At 41.2% G+C, this 23621-nt stretch overlaps 1 protein-coding gene across 1 annotated transcript; it reads right to left on the reverse strand.

The window, feature by feature from the left end:
* Positions 1-1262: 1262 nt before the first annotated feature.
* LOC140269287 (cyclin-Y-like) lies at positions 1263-22146 on the reverse strand. The gene is made up of 11 exons (XM_072364317.1): positions 21588-22146; positions 7870-7944; positions 5814-5831; positions 5516-5550; positions 5122-5216; positions 4999-5034; positions 4628-4685; positions 4123-4242; positions 3385-3551; positions 2534-2690; positions 1263-1385 (listed from the first exon to the last, which is right to left on the reverse strand). The coding sequence occupies exons 1-11, from the start codon at positions 21739-21741 to the stop codon at positions 1263-1265; spliced, it is 1038 nt and encodes a 345-aa protein (XP_072220418.1). The 5' UTR covers positions 21742-22146.
* Positions 22147-23621: the final 1475 nt, after the last annotated feature.

Here is a 23621-nt window from a genome sequence, read left to right on the forward strand (position 1 = left end):
TAAATGAATTCTCTGAGTGAGGTGTTATTGCCCCGTAAAACCCCGGCAATAAGAGAACCAGCTTTGTTGGCCTCCAATGGTTTAGTTAGCGGGACTTTGAAAGGTTTAAAGAGTCGCTACCGTGGACCAGAGAATGGGATTCTTGGAGCATCCCTCAAACTAAGACCTTCAATGTAAACGAATAGAGAAGGGTGGAATATAAAGACACGTGGGTGGTGGCCAGTGAGCTTTCCAAGTGAACTGTAGATGTTACACACTCATCTACATCATCTCTGTAATACTGAATGAACAAAAACAAGGTTCGATAAGATGGTTCTGCAGGATGATGGGGGCCGTGTCCGTTTTTCACCTTATTTCAATGTTTTCAAATGTTTTTCGCCCCAATACTGAAATAAAGAGAGATGTGTATTCTTCTACTTAAAGCTCATTGGCTGGTGAAAAAGATATGTAAAAAAAAAAAAAAAAAGGAGGAAACTTGAAAAAATCAAGCTAATACTGGTCTGAAAAACATGCTCTGGGGTATATTTAACCCTATACAGTTCATAAAAAAGGTTATTGTGATTGCATGATTGAACTTGTCCCTAAAAGCCAAATATAACACTTCTATTCGTGGGAGCATAATAATATTTTTAAATGTTCAAGCCATCTCTATTCGTGGCATTTGATACTTCACAATTTGAGCTTCTGTCCTTGATATAACTGAGGAGCAAAACGAGGAGCATCACAGTAAGTCAAAGTATTAAACACACTACCTGAGCATTAAGAGGTGCACTACTGTAAACCACAAAGATTCCCCAAGGAAAAACTAGCAAAATGTGTTCTGTAAAAGGAAAGAAACAACCAGCGGAAAGTCCAGTGCTGCTCCCATGTTGGAATAATAGAGTAAAATAAATGTCTGAATAACAGGTCGGACCTGGGTAAGTCCAGACAAAGCCAGAAACTCAGACTAAGGTTCTTTACAATGGGCCTTCTTTATTGGTCCAAACGTAGATGTTCCTCCACAGGTGAAATTATAAAAAACAGAAACTCCCATCTCTCCCTGTGAACAGACAAGCTGAGGCACTGTGAAGACGTCGTGTTCCCTGGAGTTCACCTTAATCTTCTAAAACTACACGTGTAGCTTAGACCAAGCTACATGCAAGCTCCAGCGGTTGGTTTTGGGTTCCAGGTTTTTCCACGGATCAGTGTTTTTAGTCTTCTGTTTCAGCCTTTGGCTCGTTAACCTGACGCCACCTTTTCAGGGTGTGGCGGGTGGTGAGTGGTTAGGAAAGGATGGCAGGAACCCATCTGCTCCCACACAGGTTGTCCACGCTGGCTGAGCGCTTCCTGCCAGCTCTCCGTGCATCTTTGTACTTGTAATCGCATAGCCTGGAAATAGCCTGCACGTAATAAAGGTTTACACTGAGTTACTTCAAGGGTTTTCTACAAGGAGCCATCAGTGAAATGATGAGAACGTAGTCGGACTCTTTACTTGATTAATTTTGTGATACGCTACCAAAGCCACTGTGCTTAAAAGGGACTTTAAGGGCAGTTTGTAGCCGCTTAAAGGGGAACTCCGGTATTTTTAAACCTAGACCTTATTTCTGGCATGAAATACCTTCATCTACTCACTGAGAACAGTTTGGCGTCCTTCAGAAGATATTTAGATAACTCTAGATACGAGGTGTCCGCTGCAGCACAGCTCATTCACTCCGTGCTCTGTGACAGTCGGCTAACTTCACACAGAGTTTGCTGCTGATAGTTTTGTGCAACATGGCAGGATATTTATCGGATTTTGACGACGTGGACGACGACTTTGAGTAAGATGGACGTTCTTACCGGAGTGAATGAGCTGTGCTGCAGCAGTGGGTGTCAATGACGTCATTTCAGTAGACGAGTGTGTAGAAAGCCCTTTATAAGCCCCCCGATAGCCGCCAATAACAACAACATAGCAGCTATGAGCTAACAGAGCTATAGCACGTGTTCATTCATTCATTTGTCTTAAAGTATTGGTGAAATAAAGACAGATAATGCCTTATTTAGAGGCTGCATCCTCTAAGCCCCGTTCACTCCGTTATATGGATCTCGAGTTATCTAAATATCTTCTGAAGGACGCCGACTTTCACCAAACTGTTCTCGGTGAGTAGATGAACGTATTTCATGCCAGAAATAAGGTCCAGGTTTAAAAATACCAGAGTTCCCCTTTAATGTTCAGCAGCAGCATAAACCAAGAAGATAAATGCTAAACTGAATCCAGAAATCATGAATCACAAGTTAATGGCACATTTCTCTTTGCTTTTTGCATATTAGTCAGATCTGAAGTGGGCTGCTGGACTTTTGATGGGAAAGTTAGCTGCTGCTGGAATAGAATTAGTCTGAAAACACAAGAATAAAGCAGCAACCATCTACAAATAGTTTTCAAATAAAACTATAAAATTAGTTCTGATTCTGTACACCGACTTTAAACAGCTACAGGATGAGCAGAGACATTAGTTGTTGGGAACATAACGTCACAACCACAGAAAACACTGAATGGAACGTTTCTCGCCTCCAGCTTTTGGGCCTTTTCCCTGCTGAGCGGCTCCAGGGGGAAGTTGAGGTTGTTGGACTCTGAAAGCGAGCGCAGGTCGAAGTAGTACTTGGCGTAGACACTGGACGGCACATTGATGTTGAACTGCAGCAGCTCCAAAAACTGCCTCTCTAATTCATTCCTGGCAAGAGAATTGATAAAAAGTCCTTCATTATGAGATGGAACAAATTGCTTTTTGGATTAAAAGTTCTGTTGTTGGTCTGAAACACCCTGTCTGTGAAAAGCTCAAAGCTTTAAATCAATCCTTGTCATAATGCTGTGATTTGGGCGTAATATCATTGATTGTTTTACAGCAATCAAATGAATAACATTAGTTTATATGGATGTTTGAATGTTACAATGAAAACTATGGAATAAAAGACATAATAGGAGATATGACATTACACCATCACTTGTTTCAAAATAGCAAATTCTTCAAGCTTGTGGCTACAATGGATGCAGTGATTTTATTTCCTGGTTAGTATTTGTACTATGACTTCATGGTGTTTTCTGTCACTGTGTAATACCTGCATTCACCTTCACTTCACCTGTGAAAACCCAGCTCTGCTGGAGAGATTCTACTTCAAAGAAGCTTCTACATTTTTATATCTTCATTTACAGTTTTACAACTGGAAAGACTTAGTTCAGAGGGCCAGACTTCAGTAACTAAACACTGGAAACCTACAATTCTTCTCCAAATGTTTCTTGAAGCCCCATAAATTTCCACATTTTTAGAAAAAACCCATGACACATGCAGAGAGGGTCAGTGTAGTTAGCACCTATATAAATCTGAACTCTGAACCAGCGTCCCAGACCCTTTCAGACAGAGATCTCACATGTCTTCCACTGTGATGTCCTTGAGGATCTGACAGTAGTCAACGTTCCAGACGGCCTGGTCATCCCAGACTTTTGAGGCCAGCAGGATGGCGCCCAGAACGATCCTTTTCCAGTTCCCTGGACAGATGTCAATCTCTGCATAAGTCAAAAGTCTCTCCAGGTACACCTGCATAATTGCATTAAGAAGACATCATTAACAGCTGGACATGAGAGCGAACAGCAGACAATTACTCAAATCCATCCATCCATCCATTTTCTATTCCCGCATCATCTAATTCAGGTGATGGGGGGGCTGGAGCTTATCTCAGCTGTCATTGGGTGAGAGGCGGGGTGCACCCTCGACAGAACCCGGACCAGGCGACGGTGCTGCCCCCCCACCCCAAACAGTAAACACCACACCAGTATTTTCAAAGTGTTGAATGAAAAACAGTTTAGTTTTAGTTTGACATCTTTACAACTGACAAGATCTCCTAAAGTGGGTGATCTAACCTGAAAAAGTCTGAAGGTATTCATTCTTTGTCCTACATTTATCTCTGAGCACCAACAACAGACACCACTGGATGTTGGACGCATTATTTGCACACATCCCTGGCTTGTCTGAACGCATCAGAGTGCAAATTTGCCATGGGCCTACATAGGAGCTGTGTGTGAGGACAGTATGAGGCCAGGCCCACCGCAGCCTGCGTGGAAAAGGGTGCAACTGTTCTATCTACTGATGCACAGCCAAGAAATCTCACCAGTGTGACGATGGCACATTCAGCAGTGAGCTGAGCCGCGCTGAACAGTGTTCTGACGAACCGGTAGATCTGCTTCTGCTCAGGGTCGCTTTGGTTGTAGTCCAGGGGAACCTCGGACTTCTGCGTGAATACAGGGAGGGAGGCAGTGAAAATGACTGAAACAAAGGGCACACAGAGGCTGGAGGCTTCAACCAAGGTTGGAAAGTGCAAATACTTGATACTTGATCTTATTTCTTATTATTTTGACTCGTATGCATTTGTTATTACATGTGTGAAATGCAACATTTTGCCCTCTCACTGCAGTAAAAGATACCTTTAATAAATCTCGGCTCAGCACTAAACATGCCCAGCTTCTGCTAAATTCACCTCGAGTAACTCTACAAACAAACCAAAGCACAAAGGAAACAAGACCACAACTGAAGCCAAAGCTGGCAAGGAAGTAAAAGCACATTCGGCAGATTTGCTGCAAAACGTGGTGGAAGTGAAAGAAAAGAAGGCGTCTCACTGAAAGCGGGTGAAGCTTCTCATCAAAGATATCTAAGAGCATTCCTCCATTTGTGTCCCTGAAAGAAACAGATAAACGGGTAATAAGTAAACTGGTAGCTGAACCTGGAGGCTGCACCTCAGTAATGTGACATATTTTAATACTGGCATACTTTAATAGCTAAATGATGGATTAAGATTACTGATGTTATTTTTATACTTTTATTATCTTATAGTTTATTATGAGTTTTCCAGCCAGTTTGTTAAAATGCTTTATTATAACTTCCCATCAGTAAATGGTTTAGTTCATAAATCTGAAAGCAGGCTGCAGCTGAACTCCATTCAAACACAAAAACAATGTGCAGAATGACAGCATCCATTTCAAACCCTCACCTGTTTTTAATGTGGTAGTAAATTGCCAGAGAAACACTGTGAAGAGAACAGAAGCTATGTTTAGATTATCACCAGAGAAGTGTGGGATTTAAAAATATTTTTGTGCTGCTTTCATGTTCCAACCATTTGATGGTGTATTTGAGGTTGGGCTGGCTGACTGTGTTGTCGTCCAGGAAGATGGTTGAGCAGGAGCTGTACTTCCTCCTCCCTGTGTCATGCTGCACACACACACACACACACACATATGACTGTTATTAGAGTGTACATGTCTTCCCCTGACCCACATAAAGGATATCAAGGTGTCATCATGCATAGAGGAATGAGAATCAGCGACATGCTGTCTAAAATGTTTCAGCTTCGTCTGTCTTCAGAAAAAGTTATTATCACAAAAAGCAATGAAAGATTATATTATAGCTGTTTACACAAGCACTTTGAATCGTTTTGTACATGAAATGTGCTGTACAGATAAATTTGACTCGACATTTTGAGGAAGAATCGGGAGAAACTGCTCACTCACATTATTGATGAAGAGGCTCTTTCTTTTTTCTCGCGCTGTAAAAAAAAATAAATGGAGACGAGTTTTTCAGTAAATCAAGACTTCTCCTCACAACTGGCAGCGCGATGGTAAATGCAAAACCCATCAGTTATCAACCTGTGCAACATGCTGTTATCACAAGAAGCGAAATACACCTCACAGAAAAGACATTTGATATAAGATCTGAGAGCGAAATAAAGTGTTACAAGATGGAGATGCATGGCAAGAGAGCGTGAAAGAGAGAAGCAAGTGGCCACTAGAGGGAGACAAAGTCACTCACCATTCCTGTAGGGCATGTCTGAAAAAGAGGAACCAACAAGCTTTTTTATTTTCTAAAGACACAACAGCAGAATACTTTTCATATAGCGATGCTACACTTCAGAAGCAGTCGTGATAACGTCTTATTGATTTAAAAAAAAAAAAAAATTTTTTTTTGGGTGAAGCAAAAACTCGAGGTTATCAGAACATTTTTAGTGCCCCAACTATTCCATTATTTTCTTCCACTTTTAATGTGTGTCTTTTAAATCCTAGTAATGTGGTGGCTCACGACCTGGTCAGGGTAGCACAGAGAATCAAAAGATAACTCAAAGGGGTCACGGATGAAACCTTCAAACGCTTCTGCTCGCTTTCACATTTTTCTCTGATCACAGTTTTGCTTCTTTCTTGTAAATAACAGCATTCAAATTACTGAAATAATCTTTGCTCTTTAACAGCCTGTCTTTGATGAGGATGAGCTGCAAGAGTATGTGAGAAATGTAGTTGCTGAAAGGGTCAAAAGCTTGTAGGTTTAACACCATACCAAAGCTACACATATACATTAAAGCCAAATCAGCTTGTAAACAGTGTTTTAATGTGTCATGCAGACCGTAGACGGTACAAAGACAAGGTTTTGCAAAAGGACCATCTACATGCAGCTTTCTTTGGCCAAAAGTAAAGATAAAATATTGCAAAACATCATGCCAGTTAACATGTATTTAACTTTTTTTTGTTCAATTCAATTCAGTTTTATTTATATAGCATCAAATTACAACAAGTCATCTCAAGGCACTTCAAAAATATTGTCCAATTCAAGCCAATTGGAGTTCAATTCATTGTAATCGTAATCAAATTGTTGTTGTCAGTTGGTCAAATATCAATCCCGTCTCACCGGTAAATTCTCTGGTTGAATCGCTACATAATCTTTTGCAAATAGCCGATTGATCACACATAATAATGCAGGATAAACTCCAGCACCTGCGTGTGAATGATGGTAAAAGCTGAATTTAACAGGAAAAAAGGGTTTTATCAAGTGAAGTTATTTTGCACTTATACTCTAGACATAAATGATCTCATGCTGGGTTGTTTATGGCTTCAGGAAGCATGTTTATATCTAATATGTCACATTGGATTTTAATTCCCTCCAACGTGACGCTAAAGCTTTCAGTCGGATGCCTTAGGGCCAATGGCATAAATTAGCACATATCAGCTGGCCACAAAGAGCTGGCACAATGGGCTGCGTCTCCATTGTGTGCTCGTGCTATTTCTACACACATCTTCCATGTTCAAACCACACAAACTTCAGTTTTAGATCAAACTTCAGGTTTTATGTATTTATGTAATGAGGGAGGGTGTGGCCCAAATCAATAAACATCCCACATGTGTGCAGGATTATTGGGAAGTGTAATTACTTCAGGTAAAATGCCATTAAATAAGTTAAAAACACTGAACAGATGGAACACGGATATGGACTATTACTACACAAATGTTTTGTTGCAAATGGGTCACAAAGGTGCAAATTAACAGCTAAAGACTACATCCAAGCCCCAGCAAGATGGCAGAAGGGATGCTTGTATGAGATGCTGTTATCAGGCATGACCTATTTGGACCTATTTGGACCTATTTGGACTTATTTGGACCAGGGCAATACTTCATTATATGTATCAACTGCTATGCTGACCAGCAAAGGCCTCAAACCGGAGCATTTTCTCATTTAATGTTAATCTTATTGAGAAATTGTGGGTCCCTCTCTAACAACAAATTCTTTGAAACACATTTGGCCAAAGTAATCATGCATGTGGGCTTTTTTCTTTCTTTAATCTTGATTGTATTTGTGGCTGGTGGTCAGTGTTTAGTGGCGGTGATGGAGGTGCAAGCTAAACTAAGACTAATGAAGTTACTTTGATGTCTACTGGATCGCTGCCTTCATGTCTCTTCAGAAGTGATTTGACATTATGATCCAAATAACATAATGAACTGCGAAGTGTTAAATTAAGTTGACCGTTTGTTCATCTATCAAATATAAGCTCCCACAGATTTCCATGTCTTATGTAGATCTTGTTTGAAATAAAACCACTCACCATCATTCTGAGACTTGCTGAGGAATATAGTGCTGGCCCGTGGATGATCTGATGGATTGTACTCCATGTTCAACTCTGTAAAAAAGAAACAAATAATGGATGTGTATCTCTTTGTGAAATATAATTAATCCACAAAATTAACTAACCACAATTTGTCATGACAAACTCAAAAGATCTCTGCTAAACTAATCACATTCTCAGCATCCTGTACGTTGCAGTTGATGCTAATTAGCAGAAATAAGTATGCTAATATGGCAAACTAAGGCGGCTTGTTACCCAACAAATAGATTTAGTATCTGTTCAGGATGTTGGTACTACTTAGCTCCAAGCCTAGATCTGCTAAAGTACAACCTGGCGTCTGCTAGCACGGCTAACATATTTGAAAAACTGACACCCTGTGCTGATTGGCAGAAGTTAGCGTGAGATGGTGGCATTTTATCTCATTTTTAGCACACATATTTAGCATGTTAGCATTATTTAGCTGCAAGCTCTGCTCACTCAGCTGTTAGCATACATGTATGCTAGTTTTACCTAATGCTAAAAACACAACAGCTTAAAGCTGATAACGAGAAGTATTTATAAATCATGACATATTTAAAGCTCTTAAAACGCTGTACGGCACACAGAAGCCCTTTTAAGGCTTTAAGTAATTCTCAGACTCCCTTTGTGAGGCTGCGTGCTTGCTTTTTGTTTCTTGTTGTTTTCATTCCCATCCAGAGCTAATCTGAACTGAAACATGACCTGAGGGCAGCAGCCACAGACGTGTTTACTTGTGTGCATCTTATGACATGCAAGGGAAGCCCTCTCAAAACAGAAAAAAAGGAGTAAGAAACATCCCAAAAATTCCTTGGTAATTCTTTGGTTTGTTTCCCTGCAGATAACAGCAGCTCTGTTGATAACACAGAAGACAGTGGTCTGTATGAAATGTGAAGGCACTGTTTCTCTTCACCGAGGTCTTTCTTTCAGTTTCCACTGCTGAAAACAAAAAAACTTGGTATTCTAAACCATGTGTTCGAATAATCAGCTCACCGAAGCAGAACATTATCAATGACAAAAGAGTATCCTCCCATAAAATGACCTCTTCACAAAATGAAATCCAGTAAAGCTCCCCAAAGTGAGATACTGTCAGCGTGGCCTCTTCACATGAAATCAGAAAAATGCTCGGCATGCAGTCTACACTGCCAAACGTTCTGTCTCCCGCCGTAAAGGATCTGTAAAGCATCTAGATGAAGGTCCAGACTTTGATTAGATTCCAAACAGTTGGCAGATCATCCGTCTTAGACAGTTACTGCTGTAAGATGCCTGGCAGTAAAGGAATTTTAAAGAGAATAACACTACTGTTGGCAAAAAGTGCACTAACAATCCGTCCCAGTGAAATTCAATGAAGCCCAGCCTGCAGACTCTCTTCAGCACTGAATTGTCCAAATATTCTATTTCCTTTTGGTCATGATAAGAAGCTTTTACCTCTAACAAAACCAAAAACTTTAGAGTCTTCTTTATAAAGATAAAACATAGTGAAATTAAACTATTTGCATGAATAAAAATACCCTTTATCCTTCCCTCGGGAGGATGAGGGCCATGGAGGAGGTATGGGATTACAGCTGCCGGTCTTACTAAGCAAGATTAAGCAGCGCTTAAAAGACCATATTTACAGGAAATGGAGAGGAAAGAAATAACCTATTTGATTTGTGCAAATTCCTTTTATTTGAAATGACAAAATAAGCTGTTAACGAGTGTTCAGGACACCTCCACCGTGAGCTTTTCTTAAGTGAAAAAGCACAAAGTAAGGGACTCTCAGGCTTTTAATTGTTGTTTCTAACAAAAACTCAAGGCACAATCACAATAAAAGCACTTATATCTGTATTAGTTTCAGCCTTTTGCACCATAAACTGGCAGAGGTGAATGCACTTTACTCATAAAGCATAAAACACTCATCTTGGGTTTTCCCAGGACTGTAAAGCATTGACAAACGAACAGCTAATTTTATCACCCATGTGCTTCTGAGTATTTTGTGTTAAATTCCAGAATCCACAGGATTTCACTCTGTGCTGTTTTCATATGCAAAAACTTTCCATGTGATCAGCTCAGTCTCGAAGCCTCCGCAGCCTACCTGACCGAAGGAAGCATTGACCGTGCCACTTTAGCTCTTTATGCAGCAATAATCAGGAGTATCCCCGCGTCCAGCAGATTCCAGCAAGATCAGCGCATAGACTGCAGCTGAGCTGCTTTAAGTGCAACTGAGATCATTGGGAACTGAGAATACTCGCAAGCAGCAAATTGGGAATAAAACGTTAAAAACAAAATAAAGCTTTTTCAGTTCAGTTTCTCAGAGTTTACTTAGACACATGAACGGGTTTAACCACAGACTGTGCAACACACACTTTCCCATTACTGTGGGAGGTTACATGAGGTTCCATGAATGTGTCAAATATATGATGCATATGTCAAGAAAGGGTCAGCGTGAGGCTGCCAGTCACACACAGCTCACTCGGCTTTGCGCTGACGTCTGCAAGAAAGAGCTTTGATGGAACTGTCATGAATTAAATGGCAGCATGGTTAATACTCAGCAGGCATACACAGTATGATAAGCTATAATAACGGTTTTATGTCTGTTTTTGGAGGCACTGTGTGAAACAGCGTGCCTTAACAGATCAATTTCCTCTTACAACCCTCACAGTTTTTGATTAACCTTCAGTATTTCTAAGTAAATCTCACAGGACCTGTCCTTGTAGGTCGACCTGCTGAAACTCTCAGTGCCCTGCAGCTGGTGTCGAGTGCCGATACACGATATTCATCACCTCAAGTAAACTTTAACGAAGAACTGCGGATGGGATCGTCGCACTGAAACAGAAGGAGCTCGACTAACCTATCATCTGGCAAGCCTAGCTGTCTGCTTTCCTGCTCTTTCATAATGAATTAACAACAAGCCCCCCCGGCTCTAAAAAGCCTTGTCCATTATAGCACTGTGGCGGCTCCACTGTTGTAGTTTTTGCTTCTTTTCAACCCTTTTAAAATAAACTGATTTATATTCTTAACTATAAGCTCGTACATAGCAGACCGAGACTGGAGCAGCTGACTGTAAAGAGTTACTATTTAAATACTGCATCACCTTCTGCTGAGCATGTTGCTGTGTCGGTGTCTCAGAGTAGGCAGCGTTTCCTCAAAATGTGGCAGCCTCAGCAGCATAGTGCTGTCATCGGCTAGCTCAAGCTGCTTTGTTTTAGATTTTCTGATTGGAAAGTTGAGAAAAATCCTTTCTGTCCTGCAGACCCACGGAAAATTCTCATTTTTCCAAGACAAGATAAAAGACTCCATCTTAAACCTTCATCATGCAGTGCTTTTAATTCACGGTAAACTTTCAGAAACCCTTTATGGTCCGGTTTATTATTTTATTCTAAATCTATTTCCTGTAAATGTAGACAAACCAAGGCTTGCCTTCACATCTTAGTCTGATATCTTCTCTGCTGAATTTTACTGGGACATTAGCAAGCTTTTTAAATGCTGAATTTTAGTCATTTTTCTTGGTTTCTTCAACAGTATCTCATGTTGTACATCTACATTACTGCAGCCGTCTTCAAGCTATTTCAACCTACAGGGTTAGATAGCTATTATAGTCTCAAACTGACCCAAATTTTGGTAGCCAAGCATGCTCTTTCCATTTTAAATGAAAATGACATCATTTTATCTTGCTTCGTATTGGCAGTTTTAAGCTTCACTTAGTGCAGTTATTTACAATCCCACAAGCATGCCTCTGGGAACAGTTTGAGCAACATCTACTGCATGCATTGTTATGAATGTAATCCCAGTGTTTTTGTGGGAGTCCGTGGTAGCGTGAACACTGATTCGCTGCCATGCAGTCAGTGAACATGCTCACTGTTCAGTCATGCATATCAATCTTTGGTGGCTTCACATTAGAGGAGGAACTGAGCCACTCTGAATGTACAGCTCGCTGCGTGAAAGTCGCCATCAAAGCTTTGGGCGAAATTACATTTTTACTAACCTTTCAGCTTACTGTATTCCAAGTAGTCTGAGTGGAAACTAGACCTCAACATCTTATTTACTTTAACCGCAATCAACTTAAATAATCCTAATTATACTTCATGTTAGCAAACAGGTGAATGAAACTAATGGTTCTAAGTTTGATTCCTGCACTTTTCATGATGTAATCTCACTGTGGCCCTTATTCTGTGATGAGTTAGCACCACCCGCTGCTTATTATCGGTGGGATGTTGACGTTGCTGCACCTCAAAGAACATTATGGATGTGGTTGCAAAATTCTAAACATCAGAGCAGTGCTGATGTCACATTTTGGTTTAAAGACGAACAAGGAACCTGCTCGACTCAGAGAGCCCAATGATTTATAAAGCAGCAAAGATGCCAGTTCAGGGGATCTAAAAATCCACTGATGGATCCTTTCACAACTTTTTTATAAGATCCATATGTGTGCGTAAGCCCTTCCTATGATGAGACAATCTGGCCAATCGCAGGTCTTTTACAGGACACTCACTCCTTTTGGCTTTCCCACTTCAGATGAAGGAAAGTTTGGCTCAGTTACAGAAAATCTGACAGGAATTGCATCTATTTCCGTCTACCTTGTAAACTAACCCAAAAACAGAAGATGGAGTCTAAAACACTGCCTGAAAATAACATTTAAACAGATGTAAATGTTGCCAAACCTTGTTCTTTTCAGTGAATTTACACCCTAACTTGTACTCTTTAGAAACTTGCCATTCGTTTCCTGGACCCTCTGAAGTTTACGGGCAGGAGACCATTTTAAACATTTGCTTAGTGTTGCTCAGTTTAGTTTTCTACCAACAATTAAGCTAATGCTGATCCAATTTCATTTTAACAGCCTATAAAGTGTGCGCATGTGGGGGTTTTTTCTGGCTTTTCTTCTTCCTGTCACAGGTTCTGTTAAGAAATTTAACGTTTAAGTTAATGACTCATTAAGAAGGTTTTGCATCCATTAAAATGCTCTTTCAGTTTTGAATATGGTCAGTGAAGCTGACCAATCAGAAGAGACTTAGATTTTCAGCTGGGCTTCTGAAAGTAGGACTTTAGTAAGACTTGTCACAGCAGCTTGTGGGATTTTTCAGATGTAACAGAGCTGGGTTTAAAGATAAAGCATTGTCAAAGATAAAACCGCATATATTAAGCTCACAATAGTTCTTCCTGTTGTCATTCTTACTAGCTGAACTATGACCAATATCATTTCTGGACTTATATAGGACTTTTGGACACTTTATGTACTAAATTCTACACAAAACAAACCAAAGTCAGGGATAAATAAGCCGAAGTTCATCAAATCAGGCTGAAAGTTCAGCCTTCTGATCCGTCTGTACTATCAGGTCATACACCAGACAGCTGGAGGACGTTACTCTAAACCCCTTTATGGGCTATTGTTTCAGCACACACCCTGACTATTAGCTTAAGGCTCTATTAGACTGTGTTAAACAAGCAGGACCTGCACACACACACACACACACACACACACACACACAGTGAAAATGACCCCATATTCCCTGGAGAGAATGGGAGAGGTGCCTGAGACAGCACTGACGACAGCTTGGGTCCACAGACTTTTTAATTACTACACTTTCTTGGCTACAAACTCCTAACATGTCTATAATTTGAACTGTAAGAAGCTGTCACGCATGCTTAGAAAATGTACAGAAATGGTTGTTACATTTTCAAGGCTGCAAAAAGGTTCAATTTCCATGTTTTCCTTTTCAAATAGTAGTGTGCTTCCAGTTTTCAGCAGGTGACGCTGTCAAATGTGGAATTATAATGTGGTAGAAAGGGCAGAGTTAGAAAAAGAGGACCAAGTTCAAGGCCCAACACTGGGTGGCTAATTTTATTTATTATTTTGCTTGTTGGTTAGGGATTTTTAAAAAAAAAAAAAGAGTTTTTGCATCACATCACCCTCATTTCTAGGCCTTTGTTGTGGCACTATTACATTATTAATACACCCATTACATGTTTTCTGGGCTGAGCTTAAACACATCATGACAAATCCGATCTGTAATTGTAATACCATGGCAAAAAAAAGGCAGTAAATCTTCCAAAAAGTAAAGATTAGTTCAATTTTCAGCTGTTTTTGAACAGCTACTAAAGAATTCAGTGTAATATTCTATCATTACACTCTCAGTTAAGGGATAGAATTCAATGATTCATCTTTTCGTTATTCATCTAAAGGCAGGATTAAAAATAGCTTAAGCCTGTTCTTGATTAGGGTTAAAGTGTTAACTAATCTGTTGATAATCAGTCAGTGTGTGGACGGGTCTCTGTGCAGAGCTGCACATAAAACTTGGGGGGGGCAGAAAGCAGCACTCAGCCCAGTGCACACAAGCCGATAAACTCGTGCTAAACAGTGCTGATAGCCTGCGAGTCCCAAAGGAAGCGAAGATTCTGCATGGCTCACTTTGAGTCTCACACAACAAAACTCTGAACCTGTGTCAAAACACTTAAAACTACTTTAATAACAAGGATTTGCCTGCACATAAAAAAGAAAAACCTTTGGTAATGTGTGTCCAGCTACGCAAATATTACAGGGAACTTATTGTGGGACAGCGGCTGGAACTGTTGGCCATTAATATAAATAAATCTGTCATCATGGACTCCTTCATCATTTAATAAAGGAATAAACAATACAGGAAACCCACCTATTATAAGATGTCAGAAAATGTTGAATTGTGTGTTTTCTAAAGCAAAAAAAACGTGTTGAATATTCTGTCTGCCTGTTAGGACTGTCGTCCTCTCACTGCAGGACGTAAATGTTACATTTCAGCTCTTTCATTTCATGATCATTTAAATCTGAAGTATTCCACCCCTGCTGGATGGGCTGAGTCACAAGGTAAGGTCAGATGATGCTGCCTGAGAGCACTTTTGCTTTATAATCAGTCCTTTTTCATGTAAATCAGATTGTTTTCAATGTGCTTTCTGCCTCAACAGCTAATCAAAGCCAGCTTCCTGTCAGAAGTGATCATTAGGGGGTCTTGTTGTGTAGAGAGAAGTAAATTACTCTGACGACTGGTCAATAATGCAAACAAGACTCTCCCCTGTTAATAAACCTTGAATGAAATAACTTGTCTCCATCAACGGGAGAACAAAGAAATTAGTCTCTATTTTCTGGTCTATGGTCACTGATTTGAGGGCTCGCTACAATAGTTTCTAAACTGGCCTTTAAATGAACCGTTTACCCCTTGAAAACACATTCACACTTGCTCCAGAGAGTGTGTGTACAGTTTATAGCTACAGATACGGCTCAACGGGGCCATTTAATTGGACCACCGTCCTTGTCCCAGTATACGTACATGGAGGGGAATTATCGACTGAAGTAAGTCCGACGCCACAGTGGCTTCTAAATCTCATCAAAGTATAGCCAAACCCACGGCTCAGTTGTTGTCTTTTAAGTTACTTACCTGGTGATTTAGTCAGATAATACTGTTGCTAATGTGAAAGACAGCAGCTCTATGGGGGGAATTCTGCTATAATAAGACGCACTTACCCTTTGTTATTTACATTAATATTTCATTCCAAAAAGATGTCACTTTGGAGCATGGTGATAGCGGGACGATGCGATCCCAACCACGTTATCTGGGTACAGGCTTCAGAAGCTCGTGTTTTCCTTAACGCATCCAACATGAAAGCAATCCTGCTGAGAGAGGATGACTGTGCACATGCGGTAATCTGCTCGGAGCACATGAGGACCAGCTGAGTTTGAAAAACAGAGAAGGGCCGGCTGGTGCGTGTGGCATGAATGAGTCATGGAAAACTGAATAATCCATTACATTATGACCACCTGCCTGATATCGAGCGTCATCTGACTCGTCTGCAAAAATGCTCAGATAGACGGCATCTGTCAAAGTTATGATCATGTTCATGTTTATCCCAGCAGGAAGTCTATTTTCCAACCCTTCATCTCCCAGTGGTTTTAATGTTATGGCTGATCAGTGTGTTTCTCTCAGAGGATAAATTCCAGCAGCCTCTTTGTGCTCCCTTCAGTCTATTTGATTTGAATGTTCTCTCGGTTGTTGTCATTTCAAACCATGTTTTTTCTTTACCTGCTACTGGATCTACTTGAGATTTAGGCCCATTTTCTGTCTAAATCCATCAAGAACAATAATACAAATATTTCAATGTGGCAGTAGTCATGGTTCACGCAGGTTTTTTTAATATTTGTAGTCCTTATTACAGCTACTGAATCTGCAATAATGATTAACAAAATCTCTGAGCACAACAGCTGAAGCCTAGTTTATGCTTCTCGACGGCGTAGACGAGACGCCGTCATTGAGCCGCCATGCCGCTCGGGGGGTGTGGCTGCGTGTTTGAGTGGTTTCAGGGGTTATAGCCGAATCCTTTCTTTTTCTTACGGTCACAGTTAACAACGGTAAACCATGGCAACCGAGGTGGAGCAGCTGTATTTGCAGCTGGAGCTCATAAATATTGAAGAACAAATGCTTAAAGTGCAAATGTTGAAGCGCAGCGGCTGCAGCGTTGGGGCGACTTGACGCAGAAGCATAAACTCAGCTTAATATGAAGGTAACAGCAGCCCTCTCCTCAAACTCCTCCAACTGGACCTTTATCAAAGCAGCAAAGACAGCAGGACCAAACCACACCATTAGAGAAGCAAAAGTAGAACGCTGAGAAGGAGCTTCTCCAAACATGACATTCCAGAGCACTTCAACCCAAAAACACCCTCAGACAGAGGCTGGTTCACCCAAAGGACAAAACACCCAAACACAAACTGAGTGGTGTCGTGTAAGCAGTGCAGCGAGGAGTGTGCCGACCTCTGCATGGGAGAGACCAAACAACAGCTCAGCAACATAGGAGAGCCAGCTCCTCAGGCCAAGACTCAGCAGAGCAGCTCCATCTCATCTTCTGAGGACAGTAATGTCCACATTCTGAACAGAGAAGACTTCGAGGAAGCCATCCGTGTAAAACTGGGAAAAACGTCTTTGAACAGAGGAGCTGGTCTCAGGTATCACCTTAGTGCCTATCATGCAGCTTTGTCTCTCTCCCCCCAGCAGTTTCACATCATTCACACCAAAAGTCGGCCCTTCAGGGAGGTAGACGATTCAGAGGACTCAGCAACATGCACATGGGTCAGGGGGTTCAGACACACATGTGACTGTAAGAACCCTCTCTGCGTGTGAGCTGGTACGCCCCACCATCTCGTTCAGAAGGGAAGACGCCTTTCGGTTGAGAGGTGAAGTCAAAAAGAATATTTCCTTAACGTAAGAGTAGCTAAATCTCCCCATCATCCAGAGGCAGCTTTGCAGCATTTGGTCCAGCAATTTTTAACAGGTTGAAAATGTGTTTTTTAGGAAACAAAAACACAAAGAAAAGCAAAAGGCAAGAGCAGAAAATTGGTCTTATTTCAAACTGAGGTATACATATATAGAATACAATGAACCAACTGAAGCTGAGAGAAAACAAAGAGGTGATTACAAGCTCTAAGTTTTACATTTAAACATTTATCTACGCAGCTCCTCCAATATTAATCTGTTATGCAAGTGCAACAAACTCCGTGTCATTGGAGAAATGTAGATACACCCTGCATTACAGGATGTTATTTACAGTTTTTAATAAACCTTTTGCAGCAGCGAGCCCCAAAGAAGAATCACCAAACAAAGTTTGATCTATCCCACTGGAGCTTCCTTTAAACCCTCCACACACCGTACCTAAATATAAGAGTCAGCTGAGGATTCACAGAAAAACAGTCACTATTAGAGCAACACAGCAGGCTTTGTGGGGGGAAAAAGGCCATCATATGACTGCTTTGTCTCACTCCCTCCATCCATCTTCCACCTCCAGGGTTGGTGTCTGTAAATGCATACTGTGCATGAAAAATGTGTCATCGAAGCAGCCTCTTTGATTCTGTAAAATACTGAGAAGTCTCGACCTTACAGTTCAGATTGTGTGTTAGTTTTCTCACTCTGTGTCAAACTGAGCGATGCTTCCCTTTCACTGAAAACCGAGTAGCATTTTACAGCCTCGTGTTTTTATGTTAGAGACGGTGCAACCCTTTTGTTCCCTTGTGGATTTGGGTTGGACAATACTGCTATTGTTTGTAAGAGAGCTCGTATTATTGCTAAGACTAATGATGCAAACCTCGTTTTCAGCATCAACAATGAAATTTGCACATACACAATGGTTATATCCCTGGGTGTCCACTGGCAAATTATCTCAGATACATCACACAACAATTCAATCTCAAACATTTCTTATTCACACTCTGCAGCGCTCCATTTGGACTCGAGTAGAGCTACTTTTAAGAGTTTGGCCTGCCTGTTTAGCCGGGCCCCTGCCCTTGTCCCAGTATACATTCACAGGAGAGAAATCGAGTTACTGACCGAAGTATTTCCAACTCTACACTTTAGACTGTGTGAGTAACCATCCAAGACTATCTGTCACATCCAAACACCATCATACATGTCAGTATGGTCCAATATAACAGCACAGATGTTGTCCTAAAGTTGCTTTAATAGTGATTTTTGTCAGATGCGGTTTTAAAATCAGGATTTAGTTAGAGCAGAGTTTAAGTCTGGAAATGTGGGAACTGTGAGTTGAGTAGTTTTAATGGGCTGAGTTTTATCTGTCAGCTTAAAAAAAGAAAGGTTAATGAAATGCTGGTGTTATGTAATAAAGCAACCATCTGTCCTCAAAGGTCTGAACATGGTGCGAGGTGATTTAAGGGCTCTGAGACTAAAATCCCAAAAGTGACATAATAGCCGACAGGGACACAGATAAAACTGTCTGCTGCTGAGTTTCAATTGATGTTTCAAACCGAATCTGTAACATTCATACTACTCTCCCCCCCATTAGTTACTTTAACTAGTGCAATAAAGCTATGAGGTAAATGAAACGATAACTTACTAATTAAACAATCTACAAATGTTTGCAACAACTCCTTGAACGCTGTCAGATTCGAACAGAGGCACATTCTCACACAACCTTTGAGTAAATCCTGCAAATCAAACCCAATTAAAGTACTAAAACAGTTGGTGGAACAGCTGGCAGCTAAAGCTTTTAAAGAACTGTCACAGAACTGAGGGATTTCTCACGGATGTTACGGGAAAATGTCAGGAAACATTAAAGTAAGCATGGATAAGAATGAAAGCGGGACGTTTGAAAGTTCTTTGGAGGTAAAATGAGAAAAGAAATGTTAAAAAAGCCCATTTCTCTGACAACAGCAGGCATTTTTTATAGCAAATCGGATGCATTACTCTTGTTTTATTTGAAATAACTGTAAATGTTCAAACTTTGACAAACAGGAGTTTATGTCTTGATTGCCAGGTCGTGGCAGCCTGGGCCCGACTGTCTGGGAAACTTGACCTTAAGCGGCGCAGCACTGTGACCAGGAATAGCAGGCCAGTCAAAAAGGAGAAACGGTTGTAATTCAGCTAATATTCAGCTCTGGCATGTGGAAATTAAGGCCAGCAGCTCATCTCATAAATATCAGGTCAGGTCTTTTACTTACGCAGCTGTTTAATGCTTTTACTCAGCTTCATGAAAATAATATGTCCACGGCTAAAAAATCCTGGATTATTACGTAAACCGTTACCAGCTGGAATTTCCCCTGTGCCCTGTCACATAGGGGTAAAGTCTATGTTGCAATTGTACAACATGGCCTAGTTGTTGGCAAAAATGGCTTAAATCAGGATAATGTAGTGAAGAAATTTGGGTTTTGTGCAATATTCTAATGGTACAGAATTAAACGGTACAGCAGCAAGGTGCACAGCGACTAACATATCATGAACTCTGTCATTTCCAAAAGCCAAGCCATTCAGAGAAGAACAGATGATGTTGTGAGAGTAGCCCGTCATGCCTTAAATTGAGGTGTTAATTCTCTCCCTGGAGGCCTCTTCTGTCTGCTATCACACAGGCTCACAGCTGCCACTGCAGGCTTTTCTATGAGAATAGATTTATTTTTCCCTTGTTATTACATATTTTAATGAAGCCTGGAAATCTGTCATAAAGACTGTGAATTCATAACAGACCGAACACATTAGACACGCTCGAGTTTCAATCGCCACGCCACAGACACAGACGGCCTCTCAGCATGAGCCATCTCCATCCTTATCAAGAGGTGTCAGCTGACTCTGCCAATCTCCATGATATCCCCTTTTCTTCTCCATGAGAAGAGCCTCTGGCTGAAAAAAACGTATCCAAAACATATTTCCACTCTGCTATCCCTGAAAACATCTTTGAACAGCCCTGCTGGAGCAGATAATGAAGCAGTAACAACCACGTTAACGCAGTAGAGAAAAAACACAAAGCACTCCACAAATGGCACGTGTAATGTAAGTGGTGTGCACTCTGCAAGTTAACAATAGGGAAGGACAGCACAGATCAATAAAAGGCAGGTCTTTCACAGATGAGCTACTGTAGAGAAATACGCCAACTAATGCAGGACTGTTATTATGTGAAACCTGTCCGGTGGCTCAGGATGTAAAACCAGTCGTCCAGTAATCAGAAGGTCAGAGGTTCCTTCCCAGATGTTCTAGTCCACAAATATGTGCCCAGTGTGTAGAATAAAAAGGATTGTATGGGTGAGGTCAACAAAAGTTTAAACAGAATGTTCTCCAAAATGAATTCAATTCAAAGTGTGTAAAATGAGATTTTCTGCTAAATGAATGCGTAAACCTACACACAGCGTAGCCTGATTCGGGCTGTGAAGTGTACAACACACCGAATACTTCTGAATCTTTTATTATCACAATCCTTATCTCAGAAGCAGAGCCGACAACACATCTGAAGCTTTCATAATTGCTTCATCTAGTCAGAAGCCTTTCGTATCCAAAGCTTAAGAGAAAAAGAGTGCATGTTGGATATATCCAGAAAGTACTGCCCTGAAACATAATGACAAACTATGGAAAGAAAACAGAGGGAATTTCAGCCGGCCAGTGAAAAGGGGGTGGTCTGGTACAGTTTGTGAGAAAATCCATTTATATTAAATCACTGGCTGAAAATAGGCAACCCATTTAGTCGACACTTTCCAGTGTGAATGGGTCAATTGTAATGCATATTAGCATGTATCAGTGGAGGGGGCCAGCGTTCCACAGTTACAGCTTCTTTCCTGCACCGGCTGAAAACAAAGACCAACACAAAGGAGACGGCCATCGGGAACAGGATGTTGTCTGCAGCTCCATATCTATCAAGACAGAAAATGCTCACATCTTTATATTAACGGTGTGCAGCTCCAAACATGGCTGATTTACTGGGAGATGGGGGGTAGGAAAGATGCGAGAAAGATGCAGATTTTATTAAAGCTCGCAGGAGAGGTTGGGGGAATCCTCCTAGATTTAAAAATAACTAACCCTGTTTTATTTCTAATGTTGTAAAGAACTTTATCTGACTTTGGAGCAGATGGTTCAGACAAGCCATTATATGCTGACTGCATTGCTTTGCACTTATTTGCTGTTTTCATTATTTATATCAGATTTATATTTCTTCTATTTGTATTTCCTATTGTGATGGGCAATAACAACATTTCAGTCCATCCATTCTTATGGTCAATAGATCTATTTCTGTCATATTTTACTTGCATTACCAACAGCCAGTTGTAGATTTTTGTGTTATTCAATGTTTGATTGATTCTTATTCTATCAAAATAGCATCTGAAAAGAAAATATCCCAGCACGTCATTCCAAAACCAGTATAAGAGTATGTATTTTCGTTGTAGGTAGCCTGAACGCTGATGAGTTTTATTTTACCGTCGACGTTCTCCCTGTCGCTGATGTGCTGCAAGTTGCATCCCGTCTCCTCCCTGCTCAGATCCGAATCCTGGTGGTACGACTCCAACCTCGAGTGGGCATTTCTGCGGAGCTTGGGGCTGGCAGACACGCAGCAAGAGGTCGTGCTCCCCATCCTTCCACTTTTAACAACCCCAAGAGCGGGCAGGGGGGTATGAATTATCCTTTTCTGCGCTGAAACGACCGCACCAAGCCGTTCAACATGGATCACCAGAGCGCACCGGGAGCATCCATCGCAGCGCACGTCCTGTCAGTCGTCCGGGTCCACGGAGAGGCTGTCACAGAAGAGAAATGTGTCACTTCCACCGGTAGTCGCCGATGTAGGCTAAATAACGGGCCGACATCCTTGGTGTCGTAAAACGGGACGCATCTTGAGAGGCGGAATTTCGCAGCGGGCGCACGGCGGTGTGTGGATCGGTGTTGGGTCTGGCTGTCAGCGCGATAGACAAAAGGGGAGGGCTGCAAATCCCGAGAAAAGGTTCCGGTTTCGTGCCAAAGTGCTTATACCCGCCAGAAATTGCATCCCCTATACGCGGGAGCGCGCACTCATTCAGTGGAGATTGATCCCCAGTATTATTACGCTTTGTTTTCCCCGTAAACCGAAAAAAATAGTCGACCTTTTAACTGATTGTTTGAGGTTTGTTGTTCTGTCTGTGAGGTTTTATATTTGATGCTCGTATGGATATACATACTTTTATTTTCTGAACGTGTTATTGAACAGTATTAATTTCAGCTAATTGTGGATAGACTTCCGAAATACTTGGATACTCGCTCTGTAAACTACTTTCAGTCCTGCAGAACCTGAACTAGTTCTCATGATCCTCTGACAGGATTAAAAATGTTGAACTGTGGCGAGGTCGATTACAGTCGGATGTTGTTAAGAAGCAGGGTCCAAAATCAAGTGTAAGAAGTCCAGAAACCCGCTGCTGTCCTGTCAACAGAACTGCAACAACCGGAATTATTGTTTGGATCCGGAGTAAAGCTGTTCTCGTGTGTTCTTGTTGCAACACGGACCTTTTAATGTGACGCACCTGTAGTGTACAAGCATGGCCATGAAGCGATGCACTTCTGTTTACGTGTGGGTTCAATAAATCACTACCCAGCTGGGATGGAACAAGGAGTCCTGCGGTTTCGGAGTGTTTCAGGACAGCAGAATCCAACATTATGACACTTTGGTCGCCTCAGCGAGGTCACTTAATATCAATAAATACACGAAGACAGAAGTGTCTTCTGAGAATTGAACCCAGCGCCTTTGCAATTTTAAGCAGTTTCTCAATCTCCTGAGCTGTCTTGTTCCAACTTTGACTCAGTGACAGTAGAACAAGCTACATAGCTGGTAGACTAACAGATACTAGTTGTGCAAACAGCTAGACTTTCTCTGATATTCCTACATGTTATACCTCACTCGTGATGGGATAAGTCAGGCAGCGCCCCGGTTTATGTCATCAGGGGGCATAATTATACTTGGATATAACATGAATTTGATCTATAAAACACATGATTACTTGTATATAACTAAATCTATTACAATAAAGTGTTAAACACAGCCTCTCTGCATTTAACTTGTGTGTGGATACTTATTTATAACGTGGTCACTCACCTCAGGAGCAACGTTTCTGACAGGCGTTTTTGTTGTATTGCTCTGGTTATTTCTCTGTTTCAATAATTCATATTTTCTCATTAATTTTACCAACATCTGATGCATGACAGCCAGCTGTAAAAGCAGGAAAGAAAAAACATAGGCACCATAGAAGAAGAGCTGCTGTGGGATGGGAGCCAGGGTGGGCTTGCATGGATTGGGCATGATTGGGAAATGTGTTTTTTCAGGAGATGAGAGGCTTGAAAAGAGCAGTGTTAGGAAGTTAAGCGGGCGTCACAGAGAGCTGTTGAGCAGCCAGACACTGACACTGTGGGGGGTTAGAATAGAAATGAATAGAATTCATTCATTCGTCTATTTTGACACGTGTCGTTTGCCGCTGGTCTGGTCTTAAGACT

The sequence above is a fragment of the Leuresthes tenuis genome, unplaced genomic scaffold (assembly GCF_036924035.1).
Source record: "Leuresthes tenuis unplaced genomic scaffold, fLeuTen1.0.hap1 SCAF_14, whole genome shotgun sequence".
Classification (NCBI taxonomy): Eukaryota; Metazoa; Chordata; class Actinopteri; order Atheriniformes; family Atherinopsidae; genus Leuresthes; species Leuresthes tenuis.